Here is a 21,035-nt window from a genome sequence, read left to right as displayed (position 1 = left end):
GAGCCACCAAAACTATCAGGGGCCTGAGGCATCCCGCAGATAGCTTTTATAAAGCTCTGTATACAGTCGTGCAGTACATGCATCAGTAAGACAGCTATTGGTACATTTGGAGAGTGATATACTCTAATCCTAAAGTCATAATTTATTACTAATTACTTTTGATTTTGGGCGCATTCGCCTCATTCTGGGTGTCTGTTGGCTGAACATAGAGAATACAGGCAGGAAGTCGACACTCTAGGACTCCAGTTGAAGAGGGAAGAGCGTCTAACAACCCGAGTAAGGCATGGGCAGTAGTACACACCCCCTTACACACCCCCTATCTGTGTGAGCGGAGAGAGTGGATGGGAGCGAGAGAGATGGAATGTGAGAAAGAGAGAGCGAGAGACAGGAAGTTCACACATCTGATTACTTTTCTCTGGCCACTTCACCCAAGTGACACAATGACTTATGGCTGGAGTTTCAACACTTAGATACACAGACGCACTCACACACTCACACACTCACAGGAAAGACGGAGAAGATCGTCTGTAAACTAAAGACACACAGTTTAGAACTATGAACCTCCACGCTTTGTTCAACCACTGAAGCTAAACATGCTGGACAGCTACTTCTGAAGCATCTCAACTCATAGGTAAGCATTATCCGTATGAATAACTACTGTAAAACAGCATTTTTTTGGCTTTACTTTTCATTTAGTTTCTTAAATCACTTCATTTGGATATTTTAAAATACAAGAGAGAATATTCTCTAGATGTTCTGACTATCTACACTGGCCACTCAAACTGTACTCGTACGTAGTTGTAGCATGCTATGGCCTATTCTGGACAAATGATGAGATTCTGTGGATAGTTAGCTGAATATATACAGATCATCCATCAGGGACTATATAAAGAAGATACTGTATGTTACTCTTTATCTGTGTCCATTGCTTTCCATTGCAATATCACCACTTGCCAGCTCAAATTGAGTTGCCAACCAAACAGATAATAATTAGCCGCTGATATACATTACTACCGTAGATTAAAATATTGAGTCAAATCTAGGCTAGATATGGACGTTTTTTCCCCAGCATTCATTGAAACGTAATTTAGCCAGCAACAGTAAATCGTTGAAAACAAAGTCTCTTCTACGTTTACGAGCAGGGGCGAACAGCCTTTAATCACGTAGGCAAGCATAAATATTGCAGTAACACAAACAGTGCCATAAAATAGGAGGCGTAACAAAACACTGTAATCTTCATCGTGTATACAATGAAGTCCAGAACAAACCGTCCACTGTGCTAGTGGACGCCAGTACATACAGTATGTCAGTCACATCTAACGATAAGACATCATTCTTTATCTTGACAATAAAGATATGAAGCAGAAAGGATTTGACTTTGTAAGGTGTATTTACATGAATGCAATACATCCTCAAACTGATAAAGAACAATCAATGAATGTAGCCTGTCAATATTGATTTTGACCTCGTGCAGAGAGCCAGCTTTATGACAACACTAGAATTTAGGGCGATTCAAATCATATTAGCGTCATATCAAAGAAGCCTCTGCTCTTAAAACAACACAAAACCGTACGAGAGGTGGATTGAGTCCTTGGCTCATGGCACAATAACACATTCCTAATTGTCTTGCTCCTAGGTAAACCCCATCCCTTATATAGACTGGAAGCGTATTGGTTGCCAGACAACAGGACTATGTTTTGTTTTACTGTCTGCTCACTCATGGAAATATATATACAGTGCATTCGGAAAATATTCAGACACCTTGGGTTTTTCAATTTTTTGCTACATTACAGCCTTATTCTAAAATGGATTAAATAGTTTTTATTTCTCATCAATCTACACAAAATATCTGATAATGACAAGGCAAAAAAACATTTTTTAAATATATTTTTGCAAATTTATTCAATACAAAAAATTGGCTGGTGACCAAGAACCCAATGGGCACTCTGACATAGGTCCAGAGTTCCTCTGTGGAAATGGGAGAACTTTCCAGAAGGACAACCATCTCTGCAGCACTACACCAATCAGGCCTTTATGGTAGAGTGGCCAGACGGAAGCCACTCCTCTGTAAAAGGCACATGGCAGCAGTTCGCTTTGTGCTTTTAAAAAGGGTGCCTAAAGGACTCTCAGACCACCAAGAGTGAACTCTTTGGCCTGAATTCCAAGCGTCACATCTGGAGGAAACCAGGCACCGCTCATCACCTGGCCAATACTATCCCTACGGTGAAGATTGGTGGTGACAGCATCATACTGTTGGGATTTTTTTCAGAGGTAAAACAAATTAATCAATTTTAGAATAAGGCTGTAACCTCTTCTGCAGATGTACTATCTCACCACCAGGGGGTGGTGCAGCACCCCTAGTTCTCACAGCTATGACACAGAGACTGGTCAAATGAGTCATAAGCCAAAAACATTTTATGATTCCTGTCTATGCATGCCTCTGGAAAGGAAATGGAGATACTGTATGCAAAGAAGATCAGGATGGAATCGTGTTCTTACACGTTCCTTGTTGGACTGATATTTTTCAGGGGGATTGCAGACAGTATGTCAATATCCGATGAATTGCATAGTATGTGGGCATGCACCACAGGAGGTTGGTGGCACCTTAATTGGGACTCGTGGTAATGGCTGGAGTGGAATCGGTGGAATGCTGTCAAATACAAAGTGGAATGGTGTCAAATACATGAAACAGGTGTTTGATACCATTCCATTTAGTCCATTCCAGCCATTATTATGAGCTGTCCTCCCCTCAGCAGCCTCCTGTGGTGTGCACTTTGGGAAAAAGTTTTTTTTTAAAGGGTAAAATAGTGGGTAGTTCACAGTCCCAGACACCCGCCACATACTCACAAAAATACCCACACACATTCCCAGTCACACACACAGAATGACTCAGACTTAGAAATAGATTGTCCTGAGTAGACTACATCATGCCTGGTACACAACATCCCATCTGAAGATTCAGAATACTTCCTAAATTGCTAAATATATTTAATTGTAATCTTAAAGTCAAGAATTTATAGAGTTCTGTTCATTTGTGAGTATGAGTCCTCTTCCTGATAATATTAAAACTTCTTAAGGATCCGCCCCTTTTTTAAAGTTTTCGTCTAAAATGACATACCCAAATCTAACTGCCTGTAGCTCAGGCACTGAAGCAAGGATATGCATATTCTTGGTACCATTTCAAAGGAAACACTTTGAATATTGTGGAAATGTGAATATAACACAATATAACATGGAATGTAGGAGAATATAACACAATAGATCTGGTAAAAGACAATACAAAGAAAGAAAACTAAAGTTATTTTGGATTTTGTATTTCATCTTTTAAATGCAAGAGAAAGGCCATAATGTATTATTCCAGCCCAAGTGCAATTTAAATTGTGGCCTCTAAATGGCAGCAGTGTATGAGCAAAGTTTTAGACTGATCCAAGGAAGCATTGCATTTCTGTTCAAAACATTGTATCAAGACTGCCCAAATGTACCTAATTTGTTTATTAATAACTTTTTATGTTCAAAATTGTCCACTCTCCTCAAACAATAGCATGGTATTATTTCACTGTAATAGCTACTGTAAACTGGACAGTGCAGTTAGATTAACAAGAATTTAAGCTTTCTGACAATATCAGACATATCTATGTTCTGGGAAATTTTCTTGTTACTTACAATCTCGTGCTAATCACATTAGCCTACGTCAGCTCAACCATCTCATGGACAGTACACCTATCCCGAAGAAGATTTTAACTGACTGGCTGCTGGCTGTGACAAAGTGTTCTACCATTAGAGGAAACAGTGTTACACTATATGACTCATCTGAAGGAAAGCCATTAAGTATACTGTAGACTAGAAGGAAGTCATGCTGTGTATTCACACCCTTGTTGCCTTTTTTTTACAGAATGACACCAAACGCCACCATTCCGTTTGCCCTCGTCACCTCAGCCGCCCGAGATGACGAAGCCAAGGTGGTGGACATCGATGCCATCATGAACAAATTAAACATTGTCCTTCTCACGCTGACCATTGTCCTGGGCACCACGGGCAACTCTGTAGTCATCTGGGTGGCAGGCTTCAAGCTCAAGCCCACCATCACCAATGTGTGGCTGGTCAACCTGGCCGTGGCCGACCTCATCTTCTGCCTGAGCCGTGTGCTCTCGCTGACCAAGAAGCTCTTCTTCGACTACTGGCCGTTCGGCATCTTCTTATGCAAGTTCAACGGCTTCTTCAGGTATGCCAACATGTTCTGCAGTGTGTTCCTGCTCGCCGTAATCAGCATGGACCGGACGCTCTGCATCTGGCACCCCGTCTTTACCAAACGCCGTAGGACGATCTGCTCCGCCCGCCTGGTGAGTGCCGGCGTGTGGGCTGTAGCGGCCATTTTGAGCGCCCCCCACTTCGCCTACCGCCAGGTTTACCTCGGCAAGAATAACCTGAGCAAGTGCTCTCTGGAGGACAATGAGCCAAAAGGCGATAACAGCGCTAAGCTAGCGCTCTACCTAATGCGCTTCCTATGCGGTTTCCTGCTTCCTTTCCTCATCATCCTCTGCTGCTACATCCTGGCAGGGCTAGGCATCAGACGCACCCGCCTGTTGGGCAAGTCACGTCCACTCCGTATCTTGGTTTCGCTGGTCTGTGCTTTCTTCCTGTGCTGGGCGCCCTACCACTGCCTCCTACTGGCAAAGATGGTGAACAGCAACAGTACGTTGGTGACGGGGGGGCTGACAGTGGCCACAGCCTTTACCTACTTCAACAGTTGTGTGAACCCGCTGCTGTACTTCTGTATGGGGTTGGACATGAGAGGGTCGAGGTTCAGGCAGACCTTAGTGGGGGTGTACCGGAGAGCACTAGCCGATGACAGAGATGGTCGAAACACACAGTCCAACGAGCGAACAGTGCATAATAGTTCTGGTTCTGCGTCACAACCTGCACTGAGTCTCAAGTGAATGTGGCCCACGTCTGAGAGAAGTCACATTTGGTATGAGGAGTGGTTTCAGTCCTTATTAGCTCACAGGCTAGTAAACACTGAATAGGTTTTCCCAACTTGTGTAGACACACATATTTCAGAGTTTTTATCATTTGGGATACATATAGACATAGTGCCACTGGTGAATTTGTCATATTGCTAACACCTCATTCACTCTCATTGATGATACAAAGAGGGGAAAATAAAAAGTTGAGAGAAAATAGAAAGAAAGGTGAAAGGGAGTCAGAAGAAGAGGATGTGATCTGGACAACTTGACTTGAGGAAGCGTGGTGGTTGCTTGTTTCTCTTTTTGTCACCACATTGCTCCTCCTAGACAGACGGTTTCCATCATGTCTCAGTCACAAAGCTGGTCTCTCCTTCAGACTAACTGTATCAGAGATGAACACAGAGGCTTAGCTGAAGCTCTCTGGTTGCCAGTTCAGATAAAACCGTGTGGTCACGTTTCCACTTAATATGCAATGTCACACTCACAGCGGAAGAGAAATGAAAACCACAATTCAGTTCACTTTCCGTCTCTTTCTCGCTCTCTCCCTCCTTCTCCTTTCTCTGATTATATTTTTCAGGACTCCTGTACTAAAATATAAGGTATGAAAGAGACAATTCAGCTGACATCTATTTATCTTTTGATAAAAATTCTCAACTGTTTTCCTGTAATGAACACACAGCTCATAAAGAAAGTGGAACTGTGCCTAGATAATAGAAACTAACCTATCAGGGGAAGTGGTATAACAATTGAGGAAAGTCATAGATGACTTCAGTCATGCTATGTTGTAATAAGTGTCATGTTTCAACAGTGGAAAAACAAGGATATTTATTCCCATTTTACATTTCAGCTTTTACATTTAGAGTCAACGTCTACTATCCTTATGTGCTACTGGTGAATTTTCCATATTGCTGACACCTTAATTGATCATTCAACGAGGGGGGTCTGGACAACTTGACTTGAGGAAGCGTGGTGGTTGCTTGTTTCTCTTTTAGTTACCACATTGCTCCTCCTAGTCAAACTGTCTCTATCATGTCTCAGTCACATGACTGGTCTCTCCTTCAGACAAACTGTATCAGAGGTGAACACAGAGGCTAAGCTTCAGCTCTGTGGTTGCCAGTTCAGATAAAACCAGGCTGTCATGTTTCCACTTAATATGAAATGTCAGACACCACACTCACAGTGGAAGAGAAATGAAAACCACAATTAAATTAGCGTTCTTTCTCTCTCTCTTTCTCCCCCTCTCTCTGATTATATTTTTCGGGACTCTTGTACTGAAAGATAAAGTATGAAAGAGACAATTCAGCTAACATCTACTTTTGATAAATATTCTCAATGAGAAACTCAAAACGGTTTTCCTGTATTGTCTGAAACTGTGTAGCTAGCGTTGTCATTCATGAAAGGCCTAAACGTCCAGGATGCAGAGAAACAGAAATCCCCCTCAGGACAATGGAGGAAAGGAACATACATGGATGGGAACAAACAGAACAGACCAGCCAGCCACACCCTCCTTCCTCTCATCTTTTTGATGCTCTGCCCTTTATCAATGTAAAATTATTTTTTTAATCAATGTGTGTAAAACAAATTGACCAATTGCCATTGTTGAGAAAGTACCACGCCAACGGATATCACATTCTTCAATCAACATGTTGACCTATAGGAAGAGGGAACTCCTACTTTATGTCTGATTCATTTGATTTGTCATGAGTCTAAAGGTCTTGAATTGAGCAACATGTGAAATAATAAAATGGATTGGAGGCAGTGGGGGTGAAGGGTGCTGCTGGATATGTATTTAATACACAAGTTAGGTTTTTCTTTGCCTCTATTCCAGCAACACACATCCTCTATAGTTGCTTTTTCACTGGTCAACATTCACAAGGCGGAAAAACAGAGGTTTTCTTGATGTCTTCTCATTTGTTGTGAAAGCAAAAGAAGAGTATCGTGTCTTGTTGTCTTCCCTTGCTAGCAAGTTTGCTAAACACTGCAAGCTAGCTAGCCTTTTGAAATAATCAGATTTCTAATGAAATAATATTAAATGGCAAATACTTCCCAGTGTAACCTACAACATTATCCCAATTTGATTTGCTGCTTCAATGTATTGGCTCACATATCAGCTAAACATACAATGTCATCATTTTTATTCAGGGCCTCTCCTGTTTTAAGCCCCACCTGTTTAGCTAAAAAATGTAATGTTGCCTGTTGTGCATGCTATTTTTGGCAGTAATATTATATTTCAAAATTATTATTATTGAGTTAATAAAGCGGCATACAAACATGTTCTCTTTGTTGCATCTCCAAAATGCAGGCGTTTCAGCCTAGCTCAGTGCTATCTGTGGTGGAGAGGCAGCCAGTGGAAAATACTGAGCCTTAGGGGTTGGTAATCTTCTCTAGTTGCGCCGTGATTGGCTCAGTGTTCTGCCACTCATGGGGACACTATGTCACCACAAAATCTACAGGGAGAGCTAGATAGTTCAAGCCCCCTTGAGTACTGTCATAGATTTACATTCGAAGTGCCCATCCAAGAAGGCTCAAGGTCATTGGCCACAGATTAAAATTACGTCAAATCATGTTATATTTACCATAGCTTTGATAATCTTAGCTAGCAAGCTAGACAAGCAGTCATCATCATGAATCACGTCGGCAAATCCTTTTCAATCCTTGTCATATGAATAGAAATGATAGATAAAACGTATCAGTGCTCATCGGCCATTGGATATTAACATTACACAACAAGTTGGAAATCGCAAATTCAGAAATGAATGGTTTGGATAGAATCAGTGGCTAACTGCAAGTTTTTTATTTATTTATTTTACTAGGCAAGACACTTAAGAACAAATTCTTATTTTCAATGACGGCCTAGGAACAGTGGGTTAACTGCCTGTTCAGGGGCAGAATGACAGATTTGTACCTTGTCAGCTCGGGGATTTGAACTTGCAACCTTTCGGTTACTAGTCCAGTGTTGCAAAGTGATCACTATTTTTATTCCACTACCTTGTAACGGCTGTTGGAAGGAGAGGACATACTTTATTTGGAATGAACACTGAAATAACAAAAATAACAAAGAGAACGAACGAAAACCTAAACAGTCCTGTCAGGTGCAGAAAGACACAAAACAGAAAACAACTACACACAAAAACCATGTGGGAACCACACCCGGCCAACAACAAAGAAATACAAAACATAGAAAATTAACATAGAATGCCCACCCTAGTCACACCCTGGCCTAACCAAAATAGAGAATAAAAGCCTCTCTATGGCCAGGGCGTGACATACCTGCTATTCGGTGGTGAAGGTGGTCTAAAGTCTGTGTTTAAGAGTCTCTTTTCCAAGCTTAACAGGATAAACATTCACACGCAACATCATGGGCCAGAAAAGGTTGAACAAATAGCCCATGCTGTTATTCCAGCATGACTTCTGCCGTAGGCAAAACAGCTGGAAACTCCATGTTTGAATGGTCATCCAACTTGGAATTCCAAGTCGAGAACTCAGGCCTCACTCTAGAGCTCCGACCTGAAGATCACTGACGTCATGATTCAACATGGTTTTTTTCAGAGTTCCCAGTTGTCTTGAAAGCACCATAAATCCAGAGGATGCCAGACTTTGATGACAACGTTTCATTACAAAATGTACCCACAAGAAGGACTGCCAGCACAACATTCCTGTTCAGGTGAGCACAGCACAACACGGTGAGTCCAAAAATGTATTGTAGGCTGCTGCATAAATTATGTAATATGCCAGGGAGATGTGTATACTGTAGTTTAGAAAGTAATACTAAGTGTATGTTGTGTAGTAAGTTATAGGCTAAAGCCCATGTGCCTCACCCAAATAATGTGGTCCCTTTCCCCTTCATAACTTAGCGGTGCACATTTAGCCTATAGCCTGTTTTAGAGAAACATCATCATCGAATATTGTAAGAGCTTTCATTGTCTGCTTATATGTCCCCTTTATTTATCTTACTGTTCTGACTTGGTATACAGAGAGTATATTGTAAGAACGGCCCATGTTCTGAATTCTGTCGCTGTACATTTCAAAAGTGCTGAACAAATAGTTATATTGACTATGTCCGTCCTAGCTCGCTCATCAATGTCTTAATCGAAACTACGGATTGCCTCTTATCCGCTCATTGTTCCCTTATGCCATGGTTTGTACAACTCAATTGTCAGTAGAAACCACATTTGTCAGCCATATCAGCGATGTTTTTTAAAAAGGCAATAAATGAGGCTGAATTAACTGTTTCACTGTCAGACAAGGCTTCGCAGATAGCCAGGTGTAGCGGTGGTGAGGATTCACTCCATGGTGCTGAAAAGAAAGCTCTGCTGTTGGGACAGTTTTATGTAGGCCCTAACTGTTTGTGGGCACTGTTTGTCACTGTTATAGTGCAATTCATGTATTGTTTAGTGTTGTGTTGTGTAATGGCTTTGCTGGCATGCATACAAAGAAATAGTGACGTTAAGTTTGCCCCACCAAGATTTACATGCTAAAATCGCCACTGATCTTCTTTGAGTTATTGTTTGAACAGTCGCTAAGATTATATTTATTTGTCAATGCCAAATAGGCTGCTTATTTAGTACCAAGCTAAACTGAGACAGTAAACTTGAAGTTTAAGTGATTTTAAAGAAGATTAGCTGTGAAATAATCACATTTATAAATTAAATTATATGTTATCAGTAAAAATGTCAGTAAAATTGTGAGTAAGTCTAAGTGTGTACAAGTTAAGAAGTACAGTACGCACAATTAGGGAGAAACTGACCTTTCAACAGAAAAATGGTGAACGCAATAAACCACAGACCCATCTGTGATGTTGTTGAGGTGCCTTCCACAGTAACAATACACTTCAAATAAACATAGACAGAAAAATACTGTGTTTATTGTGTAATGCTTCTGAGATACTCGTGATGACTTGACACAGTCTGCCACCAGAGTGCAACATCCCCATGTAGGAGCCACCAAAACTATCAGGGGCCTGAGGCATCCCGCAGATTGTATACAGTTGTGCAGTACATGCATCAGTAAGACAGCTATTGGTACATTTGGAGAGTGATATACTGTAACTCTAACTAAAAATCTGCAATAAAACAAAACATAGTGATTGAATGATGCATTTAGATACTTTGAGATTGGGATGCCATCATGAAAAAGCCCTCATCTTGACTTAATAAGCTACTAACTACACCATCATTCATCGTCCTAATTGTATTGAGGCATTCATCTCGTTCTGGGTCTGTTGGCTAAAAATTGAGAATACATGCAGGAAGTGGACACTCTAGGACTCCAGGGAAGAGTGTCCAACGACCGAGTAAGGCATGGTCAGTAGTGCACACCCCCTTACAACTCTTGCCCCTTGTATCTGTGTGAGCAGAGAGAGGAGGTGGGAGATAGGGGATGGGAGCAAAAGAGATAGAGCGTGAGAAAGAGAGAGCGAGAGGCAGGAAGTTCACTTCCCTGTGGCCTTTTCACTCAAGCGGCACAATGACTTGTGATTGGGGGCCACATCATTTAGACATGTACACACAGACACGGAAAAGACAGAGAAGATTGTGAGGATTGTAGGGACACAAACCTATCTGTAAATCTAAGACACACAGCTTAGAACTATGAACCTCCACGCTTTGTTCAACCACTGAAGCTAAACATGCTGGACAGCTACTACTGAAGCATCTCAGCTCATAGGTAAGCATTATCAGTATGAATAACAACAACCGTATACAGTGTTTTCTGGCTTTACTTTTAATTTAGTTTCTTAAATCACTTTATTTGGATATTTTCATGGGATGCAGGAGAGAATATTCTCTAGGTGTTCTGACTATCAAGAGACGATCGGTTCGATTTAGTTAGAGACCACCTAAACTCTTTTGACATGAAGCAACTCTGTCTTCTGACTATCAATACTGGCCACTCAAGCTGTACTCATACGTAGTTGTAGCATGCTATGGCCTATTCTGGACAAATGATGAGACTCTGTGGATAGTTAGCTGAATATATACAGATCATCCATCAGGGACTATATAAAGAAGATACTGTATGTTACTCTTTATCTGTGTCCATTGCTTTCCATTGCAATATCACCACTTGCCAGCTCAAATTGAGTTGCCAACAAAACTAATAATGATTAGCCACTGATATATATATATATATATATATATATATATATATATATATATATATATATATATATATATATATATATATATATATATATATATATATATATATATATATATATATATAAAACTACTGTAGATGAAAATATTGAGTAAAGTCTAGGCTAGATATGGACGTTTGTTTTGCAGCATTTATTGAAACTTAATTTAGCCAGGAGCAGTCAGTAAGTCATTGAAAACAAAGTTTCTTCTACGTTTACGAGCAGGGGGCGAACAGCATCTGTCAGCCACATCTAACAATAAGACATCATTCTTTATCTTGACAATAAAGAAATCAAACAGAAATAGTGTGTCATGTTTGTCAAAGACAAATGATCGGATTTGACTTTGTAAGGTGTATTTACATGAATGAAATACATCCTCAAACTGATAAAGAACAATATTGACTTTGACCTAGTGTCGAGAGCAAGCATTATGGCAACGCAAGTATTTACGTGGGAATGCTAATCATATTAGCGTCATATCAAAGAAGCCTCTGCTCATAAAACAACACAAAACCGTACGAGAGGTGGATTGAGTCCTTGGCTCATGGCACAATAACACATTCCTAATTGTCTTGCTCCTAGGTAAACCCCATCCCTTATATAGACTGGAAGCGTATTGGTTGCCAGACAACAGGACTATGTTTGTTTTACTGTTGGCTCACTGATGGGAATATATATATACTGTATACAGTGCATTCAGAAAGTATATAAGTAGAGTCTGAATACTTATGTAAAGGTGTTTTTTTGCTTTTATACATTTCAAAACATTTCTAAAAACCTGTTTTTGCTTTGTCATTATGGAGTATTGTGTTTTGATTGATGAGGCTAAAAAAAAACAATTGAATCCATTTTAGAATAAGGCTGTAACATAACAAAATGTGGAAAAAGTGAAAGGGTCTGAATACTTTCCAAATGCAATGCTCACTGATTGGAATATTCAGCTCTTCTGCAGTTTTACTATCTCACCACCAGTGGAGCTGCAACACCCTCAGCACCCCTACTTCCCACGGCTATGATCCAAAGAGACTGGTCACATCACAGCTGTTACCGCCACACCAGCGGTCACGAGTCATGGAGGCAGTCAAATTCAAATTCCATGTGAAGTCACGGTAATTCGGCTTCTCCAAGCTCTGATGCTGCTGATGGTTATTAGTAGCCTACCAAACTTGCTAACTGCCTGGTACTCACCACTCTATTGTCACTCTGAGAACAATGCAAATGTAATCGAAAAATCTACTCAAACACTTCATGAGAGACCATGAGCTCATTTCTATAGGCTATGTAATTGTGTGAGAAAACAGAGTGATGGCCTCTACTAAAAAGAAGAGGATCCCATCAGCTAGGCCTACTATATTTATTTCTCAACTTTCCTAATATTAAGCACCTTGCTTCTCTTTACAGCACGAGTATAGCCACATAGCTGGCATGAAAATGAACCTTGGGAAAAGTGTCCTCCATTCACTATTTAAGTGCATAGATAAAATATGTATTTTTGTCCCCTGCCCCTGTTTCTAGACAGGTGCATGATAATGGTCCATTCCAAATCAAAACAAATTTCACAGATATTATTTAGTATATGTAAAGGCAAGATTCAATTAAGAATAGTGTGTTGGGTGACAATATTAGCTTACTTGTGAATGAAATATTATCACTTGTGAAAGATGCCCAGCATAAGGCAAGAAACAATGCATACCTTTTTGTTTTGCTACTCTTTCAAATCATAGTCCCACACATCGGCCTCAATGTTTTGACAAGGTTTGTATATCACAACTAAAGTGTCCATATAACTGTAGATTCAAACTGGCTTACATACGCAGTGAGTGAGTTTCAAGTTTGGGGAAGATCATTTTCACCATTAAAATGCACCTTTATAATAGAAGCATTACATGCGTAATTCCATTTTCTTCACTTTTGATAATGGTGTTTTCCAGCTAATGGAACATTCGGTTTATAGCCTACTGGCGTTTGTGCATTGCTGCACAAATAGTTTATCAACATTTTAAGCTAAACGTTCTGATCTGTTGCATCAGCCTCATTGCGTTTTTTTTTTTCATGCTAGCAGTTGTATTAATTTGGGATCTATCACATCCCACAACTGTCCCAGACTATGTTTGGAATATTTATTTTTCGCACAGAATAGAATAGGTAAACTTTTGTACTATGGGGGTGTTAGAGGAATTCTAAATTCCTATATGCTTTATAGCCAAAATCAAATTTGCACTCTCTCTATTTCATTAATGAGTTGTAAATTCATTAATTATGCATAAAATGGATCGAGACCAGTCTTAAAAGTCAGGTAACAGCGTTTATTACAAGAGAGTACTGCCACATACACATTTTTCCACAGGTTATAAACTGAAAATGACGTCAGCATTTTCTAAATGTTCTATCTCTTCATAACACCGGTAGAGGCCCTATAGTTTCTCGCGCTTTCCCTCCTCTCCTAAAGCCAAGGTCAGTCACTGTAAATCAGCATTCTAGACAGTCTGGAGATAGTCCGTTCCTGCCACCTGGAGTTAGTACATTCATTTGTACAAGGAACAAACAGTCATTGTTACTAAACTCCTGACTACATTATATAACTAGGCTATGGGAGCAAGAGAGAAAATTCATATACGTACAGTACATTATAGCATTTGGACTAGTCAGTTCTGATTGGAATGTATACATAATTAGTCATTTCAACCATAATTTCCTCCAACAGGGGGATAGTGGCTTGACATAGGCTAGAGCTTTTGCTGTTCTTTAGGCTTATTCATCTTGTTGGCTGACGACAAGTCAATTATTCCAAAATGTTTAATATGTGCTTCGGAATTGGATGAGGACACATGCAGTTGCCACCCGGATGTGTCTGTCTTTCAACCTGTGAGAAAGACCAGATCACGTGACCGAGAGCCAATATGAGTGAGAGGTGCTTCAGAGCACGAAGCACGCAGGGAGAAGGGAATAACAATTATCGTGTTCATACGTAGAATGTATGCACACATGACTGTAAGTCGCTTTGGATAAAAGCGTCAGCTAAATGGCATATATTATTATTATTATTCAGTCTAAGGGCAGAACAGCCACTGGCTGCAAAATGTATGGATTCTTTCAGGGGGCATTATGGTCCAACAAAGGGGATGCCACTGGGAAATTCGAGGCATTATCAAGTGCTTGTCAAATTGTGAATGAGAGACTGATGAAGTGTGTACAGCCTGCACAAGAAATAAAGCAGAGCTCATGCCTTTCATATGACTTCTTTCAAATCAACATTAGAGTCTCATCATGCAGCCTTAGAATGTATTAAAAATCCAAACATATACGGGGGACGCTTCAGGGTGCGTGTTTCGTCCCCTCCTGTTCACCCCAACATTTGTACCGCAACTAAAGTTACATAAATAACTCTAAATGAAGCATATAGGAGGGCCTTTATCTTTGTTAACCACTCAACACAGAATGGCCACGTGCGCACTCCCTCAAATTGTTTGGAGAAAATACCTTTCTATTTTATTCAGCTTTGTTCCATTGTATTCTTTATACCATATAATACTATAAAATAATGCCATGGTATTCTAAGCAAATCTTGTCTGCTAAATTAACTACCATAGCCCACAGCCATATGGCATAGCCAGATCAGGACCTAACATAAGGACAACTCAGAGTATGCTATTCTTTTGATCTGGACATTTTCCACACAACGTACAGCATACAAACATCAGGTACATATTGTGAAAACTCTTCAAGTTACAATGTTTTTGTTATAACGTCATCATTTAACTTTTAATAGCATAACAAAACAACATTCCTTTTCGTATTCCATCTATCATTTTCCACCATTTTGGCTGACGAAACATATTGTCCAAAAGTCCATTTATTGCATGTTACTGTTCTGAGGTAGGTTCTCCATAGGCCCATCATACATTCCATTCCTCCCCAGTCAGAGGACAAAGGGATTTTTTCTGCTGCCTTAAGATTTACTATGGGTTTACGAACTGTAGAACTTTTTGAGGATCTGGGGACCCATGCCAAGTCTTTTCAGTCTGCTGAGGGGGAAAACGTGTTGTGCCCTCTTCACGACTGTCTTGGTGTGTTTGGACCATGATAGTTCATTGGTGATGTGGACACCAAGGAATGTGAAACACTCGACCCACTCCACTACAGCTCCGTCGATGTTAATGGGGGCCTGTTTTTTTCCCTGTAGTCCATGATCAGCTCATTTGTCTTGCTCACATTGAGGGAGAGGTTGTTGTCCTGGCACCACACTGCCAGATCTCTGACCTCCTCCCTATAGGCTGTCTCATCGTTGTCAGTAATCAGGCCTACCACTGTTGTGTCGTCAGTTGTGGTGTTGGAGTCGTGTTTGGCACGCAGTCGTGGGTGAACAGTTATTTATGTAACTTTAGTTGCGATACAAATGTTGGGGTGAACAGGAGGGGACGAAACACGCACCCTGAAGCGTCCCCCGTGTTGAGGATCAGCATAGCAGATGTGTTGTTGCCTACACTTACCACCTGGGGGAGGCCCGTCAGGGAGTCCAGGTTCCAGTTGCATAGGGAGGTGTTTAGTCCCAGGGTCCTTAGCTTAGTGAGGAGCTTTCTGGACACTATGGTGTTGAAGTCAATGGTAGTCAATGAACAGCATTGGAGTCAGTCTAGGGTATCCGGGATGATGCTGTTGATGTGAGCCATGACCAGTCTTTCAAAGCACTTCAAAGCTACCGACGTGAGTGCTATGGGGAGGTAATCATTTAGGCAGGTTACCTTTGCTTCCTTGGGCACAGGGACTATGGTGGTCTGCTTGAAACATGTAGGTATTACAGACCTGGTCAGGGAGAGGTTGAAAATGTCAGTGAAGACACTTGCCAGTTGGTCCGCGCATGGTTTGAGTACACGTCCTAGTAATCCATCTGGCTCTGCAGCTTTGTGAATGTTGACCTGTTTAAAGGTCTTGCTCACATTGGCTACTGAGAGCGTTATCACACAGTCGTCCGGAACAGCTGGTGCTCTCATGTATGCTTCAGTGTTGCTTGCCTCAAAGCGAGCATAAAAGGCATTTAGCTCTGGTAGGCTCGTGTCACTGGGCAGCTCGCGTCTGGGTTTCTCTTTGTAATAGTTTTCAAGCCCTGCCATATCCGACGAGCATCAGAGCCGGTGTAGTACGATTCAATCTTAATCCTGTATTGACGCTTTGCCTGTTTGATGGTTCGTCTGAGGACATAGCGTGATTTCTTATAAGCGTCCGGATTAGTGTCCCTCTCCTTGAAAACGGCAGCTCTAGTCTTAAGCTCGATGCAGATGTTGCCTGTAACACATGGCTTCTGGTAGGATATGTACGTACGGTCACTGTGGGGACGACGTCGTCGATTGAACTTATTGATGAAGCCGATGACTGAGGAGATAAACTCCTCAATGCCATTGGATGTATCCCAGAACATATTCCAGTCTGGGCTAGCAAAACAGTCCTGTAGCGTAGCATCCACGTCATCTGACCACTTAGGTATTGAGCATGTCACTGGTACTTCCCGCTTTAGTATTTGCTTGAAAGCAGGAAGCAGGAGGATAGAATTATGGTCAGATTTGCCAAATGGACGGCAAGGGAGAGCTTTGGATGCGTCTCTGTGTGTGGAGTAAAGGTGGTCGATAGTTTTTTCCCTCTGGTTAAGCGTGACATGCTGTTAAAAATGAGGTCAAATGGATTTAAGTTTGCCTGCTACTATGAGCTCCGCTTCTGGATAAGAATGTTATTGTTTGCTTATGGCCTTATACAGCTGGTTGAGTGCGGTCTTAGTGCCACCATCGGTTTGTGGCGGTAAATAGACGGTTACGAATAATATAGATGATAATATAGATCTCTTGGTAGATAGTGTGGTCTACAGCTTATCATAAGGTACTCTGTCCTCAGGCGAGCAATACCTCTTCATGCAATGTCTGAGATTTGGGCCCGTTTCTGAGAAAGAAGTTATTCCTTTGTGTCAGACTCGTTAAAATAAAAATCTTCGTCCAGTTTGAGTTATCGCCGTTCTGATGTCCAGAAGTTATTTTCGGTGATAAGAGACAGTAGCAGCAACATTATCTTCTTAAGGAAGTAGCAGAATACAGTTCCCTGGCAGGAACATCACTCAGCGGAGTTTCAGAGCCCCAGCTATAGTTTTTGATAAAACTCAAACTGTCATTAAACTTTCATTAAAATACACATTCAAGGTAGTGAATTAAAGCTACACTCGTTGTGAATCTATCCACCAAGTCAGATTTGTAAAATGCTTTTCGGCGAAAGCATGAGAAGCTATTATCTGATAGCATCTACCCCCAAAATACTGCAACGTCACCTAACGACAGATTTTGCGGTAGCCGGGGCTACCGAAAACGCTACCCAAAACGCAGAAATAAAATATAAAACATTCATTACCTTTGACGAGCTTCTTTCTTGGCACTCCTAGATGTCCCATAAACATAATTTTGGGTCTTTTTTCGATTAAATCGGTCCATATATAGCCTAGATATCGATCTATGAAGACTGTGTGAACAACGAAAAAAATTGTGATTTCTAACGTAACGTCATTTTTTTAAATTAAAAAAGTCGACGATAAACTTTCACAAAACACTTCGAAATACTTTTGTAATGCAAATGTAGGTATTAGTAAACGTTAATAAGCGATCAAATTGATCACGAGGCGATGTATATTCTTTAGCTGTCCGTCTGGAAATAATGTCCGGGTAAATCTCAACCAAAATATCCGGTCGGAGACCTGAACAAATGGTTTGTCTCTTCTTCGTTTGACCAAGAAACAAATCGTAGGCAAATGACAAGACTGTTGACATCGTGTGGAAGCTGTAGGTATTGCAACCTCAGCCCCATTTAATGTGGTTCGCCTTTATCAATGGGTTGAAGTGGCGGATGGATATATTTTTCCATTTTCAGTGATCAGATTTTCCTGCACTTTTCGATGAAACACACGTTCTGTTATAGTCACAGCCGTGATTTAACCAGTTTTAGAAACGTCTGAGTGTTTTCTATCCACACATACTAATCAGATATTCCTGCACTTTTCGAGGAAACGCACGTTCTGTTATAGTCACAGCCGTGATTTAACCAGTTTTATAAACGTCTGAGTGTTTTCTATCCACACATACTAATCATATGCATATACTATATTCCTGGCATGAGTAGCAGGGCACTGAAATGTTTCGATTTTTAACAAAAAGCTGCGAAAATTCGCAACAGCCTTAAATGTACAAATCAGTTAAAAAATATGTTACAAACAACATGAAAAGACTAACAAAATAGCACAACTGGTTAGGAGTCCGTAAAATGGCAGCCATCCCATCCGGCACCTTAATTGGACAGAACGGGCTCGTGGTAATGTCTAGAGCGGAATGAGTGGAATGGTGTCAAAAACAGGTGTTCGTTACCATTCCATTTAGTCCGTTACAGTCCTTATTTTGAGCCGTCCTCCCCTCAGCAGGCTCCTGTGGTGTGCACTTTTGGGGAAAAGAATGAAAAAGGTTAAAACTGTGGGTAGTTCACAGTCCCAGACCCCCGCCACATACTCACCCAGATACATACACACACATTCCCAGACATAGACACAGAATGACTCAGACACAGACATAGAAATAGACTGTCATGAATAGATTACATCATGCCTGGTACACAATATCCCATCTGAAGATTCAGAATACTTCCTAAAGTCAAGCATTTATAGAGTTCTGTCCATTTGTGACTATGAGTCCTCTTCCTGATAATAATAACTGACTGGCTGCTGGCTGTGACGAAGTGTTCTACCATTAGAGGAAACAATGTTACACAATATGACTCATCTAGAGGGAAGCCATTAAGTATACTGTAGATTAGAAGGACGTCATTCTGTGTATTCAAACTATTGTCACTCTTTTTTACAGAATGACACCAAACACCACCCTTCCATTCGTCCTCGTCACCTCAGCCACCCAAGATGACAAAGCCAAGGTGGTGGACATCGAGGCCATCATGAACAACTTAATCATTGTCCTTTACACGCTGACCATTGTATTGGGCACCACGGGCAACTCTGTAGTCATCTGGGTGGCAGGCTTCAAGCTCAAGCCCACCGTCACCAATGTGTGGCTGGTCAACCTGGCCGTGGCCGACCTCATCTTCTGCCTGAGCCGTGTGCTCTCGCTGACCAAGAAGCTCTTCTACGACTACTGGCCGTTCGGCATCTTTTTTATGCAAGTTCAACGGCTTCTTCAAGTATGCCAACATGTTCTGCAGTGTGTTCCTGCTCGCTGTCATCAGCATGGACCGGACGCTCTGCGTCTGGCACCCCGTCTTTACCAAACGGCGTAGGACGATCTGCGCCGCCCGCCTGGTGAGTGCCGGCGTGTGGGCGGTGGCGGCCATTTTGAGCGCCCCCTACTTCGTCTACCGCCAGGTTTACCTCGGCAAGAACAACCTGAGCAAGTGCTCGCTAGATGTCAAGGAGTCAACGAAAGGCGATAACAGCGCTAAGCTAGCGCTCTACCTAATGCGCTTCCTATGCGGTTTCCTGCTTCCTTTCCTCATCATCCTCTGCTGCTACATCCTGGCAGGGCTAGGCATCAGACGCACCCGCCTGTTGGGCAAGTCACGTCCACTCCGTATCCTGGCATCGCTGGTCTGTGCTTTCTTCCTGTGCTGGGCGCCCTACCACTGTCTCCTACTGGTCAAGATGGTGAAGAGCAACAGTATGGTGGTGAAGGTGGGGCTGACCGGGGCCACAGGCTTTGCCTACTTCAACAGTTGTGTGAACCCGCTGCTGTACTTCTGTATGGGGTTGGACATGAGAGGGTCAAGGTTCAGGCAGAGCTTAGCGGGGGTGTACCGGAGAGCACTAGCCGATGACAGAGATGGTCGAAACACGCAGTCCAACGAGCGCACAGTGGATGAGAGTTCTGGCTCTGCATCGCGACTTGCAATGGTGAATGTGGCCAATGTCAGTTTCGAGTGAATGTGGCCAAAGTCTGTGGGAAGTCACATTTGGTATGAGGAGGAGTTCTTGTCCTTATTAGATCACAGGCTAATTAACAGTGAATAGCTGAATAGCTTGTGTAGACAAACATTTTTCATATTTTTTATCAGTTAGGATACATATAGTCATAGGGTAACTGTGAATTTATGTAAATGCCTCAGGAAATAATTATCACACTTTCAAAGTGTTATGTGATGAAAATCACCGAAAGAAAGTGGAACTGTGCCTGGAAAATAGAAAATAACCTATCAGGAGGAAGTGATACAACTGCTGGGGAAAGTCATAGATGACTTCAATCATGCTGTTTTACTAAGTGTAAGTGGCAAATATTCTTATACAGGTACTTACCGGTGTAAACTACAAAATTATCCCAATTTGATAAGTTGCTTAAGGGACAGCTCACAATTTACTGGGGGGTGGTCCAAAATAGGTGAGTGTTGTCAAACTTTGTCTTTGTTGCTTTGTGGTGGGTTGTGTGTTTTTTTTATTGAGCACATGCCAGTATAGTCTACCAGTCTAACGGTCTATCCAGCATTCATAGTGACAATAGTGGTAGATGGATAATTTGTCCAGATGTGCAATAGGCTAACTAACAATCACACCACACATAAAACCATTCAAAACTGCACCTCATTCACTCTCATTGATGATTAAAAGGGGGGAATAAAGTTGAGAGAAAATAGGAAGAAAGGTGAAAGGGAGTCAGAAGAAGAGGATGTGATCTGGACAACTTGACTTGAGGAAGCGTGGTGGTCGCTTGTTTCTCTTTTAGTCACCACATTGCTCCTCCTAGACAGACGGTTTCTATCATGGCGTTGGACTAGTAACCGGAAGGTTGTGAGTTCAAACCCCCGAGCTGACAAGGTACAAATCTGTCGTTCTGCCCCTGAACAGGCAGTTAACCCACTGTTCCCAGGCCGTCATTGAAAATAAGAATATGTTCTTAACTGACTTGCCTGGT

At 41.6% G+C, this 21,035-nt stretch overlaps 2 protein-coding genes across 2 annotated transcripts; both read left to right on the top strand.

Annotated features, from left to right (window-relative positions):
- The first annotated feature begins 338 nt into the window (after positions 1 to 338).
- Positions 339 to 5,674, top strand: LOC118399259 (C3a anaphylatoxin chemotactic receptor-like). The gene is made up of 2 exons (XM_035795187.2): positions 339 to 631; positions 3,893 to 5,674. The coding sequence occupies exon 2, from the start codon at positions 3,894 to 3,896 to the stop codon at positions 4,935 to 4,937; it is 1,044 nt and encodes a 347-aa protein (XP_035651080.1). The 5' UTR covers positions 339 to 631; position 3,893; the 3' UTR covers positions 4,938 to 5,674.
- A 4,689-nt stretch (positions 5,675 to 10,363) lies between these two features.
- On the top strand, positions 10,364 to 20,730 carry LOC118399257 (fMet-Leu-Phe receptor-like). The gene is given in 3 exon segments (XM_035795185.2): positions 10,364 to 10,631; positions 18,987 to 19,287; positions 19,289 to 20,730. Coding segments are annotated over 2 exon segments (1,065 nt in total). The 5' UTR covers positions 10,364 to 10,631; position 18,987; the 3' UTR covers positions 20,054 to 20,730.
- Positions 20,731 to 21,035: the final 305 nt, after the last annotated feature.

Source organism: Oncorhynchus keta, chromosome 20, assembly GCF_023373465.1.
Source record: "Oncorhynchus keta strain PuntledgeMale-10-30-2019 chromosome 20, Oket_V2, whole genome shotgun sequence".
Taxonomy (NCBI): Eukaryota; Metazoa; Chordata; class Actinopteri; order Salmoniformes; family Salmonidae; genus Oncorhynchus; species Oncorhynchus keta.
The sequence above is the reverse complement of the archived record's forward strand: the minus strand, read 5'-3'. Positions and strand labels throughout refer to the sequence as shown.